This window comes from Triticum dicoccoides, chromosome 3A, assembly GCF_002162155.2.
Source record: "Triticum dicoccoides isolate Atlit2015 ecotype Zavitan chromosome 3A, WEW_v2.0, whole genome shotgun sequence".
NCBI lineage: Eukaryota > Viridiplantae > Streptophyta > Magnoliopsida > Poales > Poaceae > Triticum > Triticum dicoccoides.
In genome coordinates, this window is record NC_041384.1 from 9,100,417 (window position 1) to 9,105,737 (window position 5,321).

The window sequence follows — 5,321 nt, forward strand, 5'->3', positions numbered from 1 at the left end:
CCACAGATCGGTATGCAAAGGGACCTCGCTCATGAACGTTTCGTCAACCGTCAGCGTCTAGACGTCCTGCAGAGCAAGCTCTTCATCCATCTAGCGAACGCTTGGTCGCCCATGTCCCAAGCACATATCGGCAAGCGCCGCCCAGCCATGTCGCCGAGAGCCTACTCACAGTCACCAACGTCAGCGAGAGTCTATTGGTGGACATGACCTGTGCGCGCTTTGGAATTGATTCGACGCGATTAACTATCTACATAACTAGTTATTTGCATGCCTAATTGAAAGAAAATCCTTACTTCGTCTAACCATCTCTATGCCTTAACTATCTAGCTATTACGACATGTTTTGCATATTGACTACACTAGCTAGCTAGTTTACCCGTGTGTTTTCAACACAAAACAATCCCTATTTAAATGGATCTAATTAATTGCACAAGTATTTATTTTTGGCTAATTAATTACATTAACAATTTAATTTCAAAATTGATTCGGCCCTCGGTTTCTATGTTGCTTAGAATTAATGTTTGAGTGACTAATTCTGTGTGATTAATTGTGTGCCTAATTAATTAATTGTATGCATAATTGAAATAAAACTCTTTAGTATACATGCAATTATCTGAATGCCAAATTAATTATTTGCATTAATAAATCGATTTGTAAATTGATTCGGCATGAAAAATCCATTTTGAATGGACCTAATTAATTGCACAAGTAATTAACTTTCTAACTAACTAATTACATTAATGACTTGATGTACAAATTGATTCGAAGCTTGGTTTCCAAATTGTCTTCGCATTAATGGCTGTGTGCGAACGACTACAGAATCATTCACACATAATAGTGAACAGACAAAATAGTAGTTAGCATCACTCGTGCTCTGCCATTGTGATACCAACGTGACGCGGCGGGAATCAATTATAATATACTTTCATGATACTTGATTTTTTTGACAATGATATTTGGATGAATAATATGAGAACTAAAACTAAGAACACAAACATTTATTATGGCAGCAAAAGAAAACCAAATCCTTCTCTTTTTCATCATCGAATTAGTTGGAGTGGTCCTTCCAGCGATAGAATGGTGCGGGGATGTGCCATCCTTGCCTAGCTGTGACTTGGGCTCGTGGAGGAGCTGCTCCCCTTCTTCTTACGCGGTGTGGATGGCCGCCGCGGTTAACGCCGACCTTGGCGGGGGAGCCTTGCCCTTGCCCCTGCCAGTGGCGACAATGACATCAGTCTCGCTGAGAGACAACTCGTCGTTGATCAAGGCAAGCTCCCTGTCAAGGTAGCGTAGTCGTCGTGTAGCCAAAGGAGATTAAAAATCTCCTCCCCTCTTCGGAAGAGGCAGCCACCGTGGAGGTCAAGGGGTAGGGAGAGTGACAGTGGCGGCGCCAAGATCGAGATCTAGAGCCACCGCCTGCTGGCACATAGAACCATGACTTTGGCATGGTGTGGTGTGGACAGTGCCGAAGCCGTGCTTAATTAGACTAGCCATAGTGGGGTAACTTAGATAGTAACTTAACACAACCCAAGACAATTTTGCTTATGTGGCAAGTATTTAATGAGAAGAAAGGTGTTTGGAGTAACATAATATGTTACTGTAACATAGCGCTTCCCGAGGTAAAGATACTTTGCACTATGGAGGTAGTAACTTAGACTAGTGTCATATGCATGACACTAGTATAAGTTACTCCCCACTATGACCAGCCTTAGACACGACCAGGTGAAGGGACGGGAATTTGGCTTCAATGCGGCGACTGGAGTAAAAGCTTCTCGGTCGCCGCGTTGGCATTGAAGTAGTGTTGTCCGCTTGTCCACTGACATCGCTTTGACTGATATCAATATCATGGACTTACGTCTGCTATATAGGAAAGAGTATTAGTAACATATATGACATCAAATTAGCATATTATGAAAGCATATTTCAAAATAGATTTACTGATACTAATTTAGTATCATAAATGCTGGTATTTTTTCTATAAAGTTGATTGAAGTTGTAAGACTTTGACTTAGGAGAAAAGTTAGGTGTACATTTATTTATGGATGAAGGGAATACTATGTTGGATGGCGAAATGCCTAGGAACAGTTACCGTCCAGACGCTTTACATGCGTTTTGACGGTCTAGATTGGAGAGATGCCCTGAGACTACTCCTTGAGGTTCCTTGGAGTTAACTAGCATTACTTTACCAACACAATCCATAATTGGAATCAATTAGCATGCATTTAGCAGGTACACTTAACAACACAAACCACTCTCCCTTTCCATCTCCTCTCCAATTATAAGCCCACCCAACCCCAAGACCATTCCTCCCCTCTCCTCTTCTTCCCCCTCACGTCTCCATCACTTTCTTCCACTTCTCCCGCATTTACACACCACCGCACCAGCTAGCTAGCCACACTCCCACTGCCATCTCTCTCACAGGCTCACACGCTCAGCACCGCACTGCACTCCCGTCGCTCTCGGCCATGGCGTCCTACAGGCTGCTCGTGATCCTGGTCTTCTCCGCGCTCCTCCTCGACGTCGCAGTCGCCGACACCTACCCGGCCGACTGCCCCTACCCGTGCCTCCTGCCGCCGCCCACGCCCCCGGCCTCCAGCGCCGACTGCCCGCCGCCACCCTCCTCGCCGTCCGGCTCCGGCTCCGGCTACGCGTACCCACCTCCGTCGTCCTCCGGGAACTCCCCGCCGACGCCGTCGTCCTGGAGCTACCCGCCGCCCTCTGGGGGCTACATTCCCGGCTTCTACCAGCCTCCCGCCGGCGGGGGAGGTGGTGGTGGCGGAGGCGGAGGAGGGGGTGGCAACTTCGGGCCTGCGCCACCGCCGCCCAACCCCATCCTGCCGTGGTACCCCTGGTACTACCGGTCCCCGCCGTCCTCGTCCGCGACCAGGGGCAGCGCCTCGGCGGTCGCGCTCTGCTTGGTGGCCGCCGTAACTGCCACTGCTGCCCTCGTCGGTTACTAGTATGATCACCCATCAGTTACTAGCTAAGCTAGCTAGCACTCCAACATTTTTCCTTCCCGTTCGTAGTCTATTCTTGATATATACTCCATATGTATAATGGGGCACCATTAATATTTATGTGTATGATCACCCATCGTACTCATCAACTCATGTGTATTGGTTCATTGCTCAGCTGGCTTTTGGGTAGTGAGTGGAGCGACTATATATTGCTGGCTATAGTTTCTTGGGAGCATAATATATGTGGCTAGTGATCGCAAGAATCTTGTGCCTTTCCTCAGTGCCTCATCCTTTTTCTTGTTATAATTGATGTACTCGTGTAGTGGCATATATACTCGATCGTTGCTATTACTTTCCCGTGTTGGGAGTGACTGTTTTCGCGTACTACGCTTGGACCGAACATTTCTTCACAAAATGTGCATCATTACTCGCTTGTTTGACTGGCACGAGTGAATGAGCCATTTTCTGGCCTCGTTTCTCTTCACTTGTACATAGAATGGACAAAATTAGTTTGATCGGTGCACCACATACGTTGAGATAATTAACAATAATACATTACGTTGTACGAGTACTACTAGCTGATCGATCTAGTCGGTCGGTTCGTTGAAAAGCTACTAGCTAGTTTTCCAGGAGCTAGCTAGCGAGGTGTGAGGTTGACGTGGAAAGGCGCTTTCTCCGGGCCGGTCGATTCCCGTGACTTGCAACTTCCCAAAAGTTGTGTGTTGCAAGAAAGTTTCCGTGTGGATCGTCGCTGATCGATGGATCGATCGGCATGATGGCGCGGGACAAGCAAGGAATCGATCAGAAAAGAGGAAAGGCGAAAGGCAGGTCACAGCTGGCTACGTTGGAGTTTGGGTAGAGGAAACAAAATACTGTCATGCTGAGTGAGTAGGAGAGGAGCATCCCATGCATCATGCTTGGAGCCCGAGTACGTACATGCATACGTACGTGTCCAAGAGTGGGTGTATTTTTCTAGCAAAAAAAGAAGAAGTTGGTGCATGTACGTAGGAACGTTGGCTTCTTGGTGCTTGGATCGTGTCCACCGCACCGCACCGCACCGGCCATATGTACCGTCGCAACTACTAACACACATCACACCACCCACGAGGCTAGCTAGCCGGCCAGTCAATTTGGGCAACTGTCTGCTGGTCAAACTAGCCGACGATAATTAGCCCCGGCCGTCTCGCTTGCTCGCTTGCTAATCCCGCCGTCTTACGTAGTCATACATCATCGAGTACTCAAGTCCAATTTTACCTTTGCACGCAAGCTACTCTTTCGATCAGGTCGACGAGCTGGCCAGTCGTTCAGACCAAGCGATCACCTCTGGCAGACTTGAACTTTCCACCGGCCGACGCAAGGCCGGATCAAAGCATGTACTAGCAGCATTCGCTGTTGTTCTTTTAACCTTTTCACTGCGTGTACATGCACTTCCATATGTAGACCAGACCGGGGCATATGGCCGATGTCTCGATGAGATGATCAAAGTGGACAGGTCTTGAGAGCTGCCTAGCTAGCGCGTGGGGTTCCATGCAGGTGGCCTTGCATGCATGCACTGTTGTAATTTCCGCCAAGTTTCGCGCGCATGGTAAGAAAGAAAGAAAAAGAGGAAGCGAATAAAGACTATTGGATTGGATGCTAGCTAGCTAGGCATTCACGGCCGGAAAGAGAGAGCCTGGATCGATCATGTCCATCGTCGTTAGGTGGTGCTGGTGCGTGCGCTCCAAAAGCTACTGTGTGCGTGAGTACTGTACAGCTCCATACGTACGCACCACATTTTCTTTCTGCTAACCGGAACGGAACAAAAGTGTGTGTGAGAGAGCATCGAATCGTCCATGGCATGCATATGATTGGATTCCATAGCCACGTGAAAATCAAGATGGGAGTATCTGACAACACTTATTGGGATTTTCATTCTCCATTCTTTTTTCCTTTTTATTTTCAAGACGGAGGCAAAACACTTGAGCTTCTCTCCAAGCCCATCCCTGATTCCTGGCAAACGGACTGGAATGCTAAGCTGAGAAAGATCATGCCAGCAACTCCCGCGGACCACCCGCCGTTGATTCAGCCCGCTCACGTTCTGCTCCGATGTACGTACACCTACTCGCGAATCTGCACGTACACAGAGAACGAATTATGGATGCATGCAAAGCAGCAGCTGGGCACACGTGTCGAGGCATGCGTTCTGACCTGGTCACCAGATCCGAAGGACGTCTCGTCCATGCCGAGGCTCTCCGCTAGGCGCGCACGTCTCAAGGTGGCCTCTTGGAAAACTCCATCCACACAAGCAGGATTGCACCCAAAATTCTGCCCCTAGTAGTATATACCCCAACGAAATCAATCTACCCCCCTAAAAAAAACGAAATCA

The 5,321-nt window shown here is 48.1% G+C and overlaps 1 protein-coding gene across 1 annotated transcript; it reads left to right on the plus strand.

Moving 5' to 3' along the window:
- Nucleotides 1-2,292: 2,292 nt before the first annotated feature.
- Nucleotides 2,293-3,236, plus strand: LOC119270910 (anther-specific protein SF18-like). Its single transcript, XM_037552921.1, has one exon. The coding sequence runs from the start codon at nucleotides 2,465-2,467 to the stop codon at nucleotides 2,957-2,959; it is 495 nt and encodes a 164-aa protein (XP_037408818.1). The 5' UTR covers nucleotides 2,293-2,464; the 3' UTR covers nucleotides 2,960-3,236.
- Nucleotides 3,237-5,321: the final 2,085 nt, after the last annotated feature.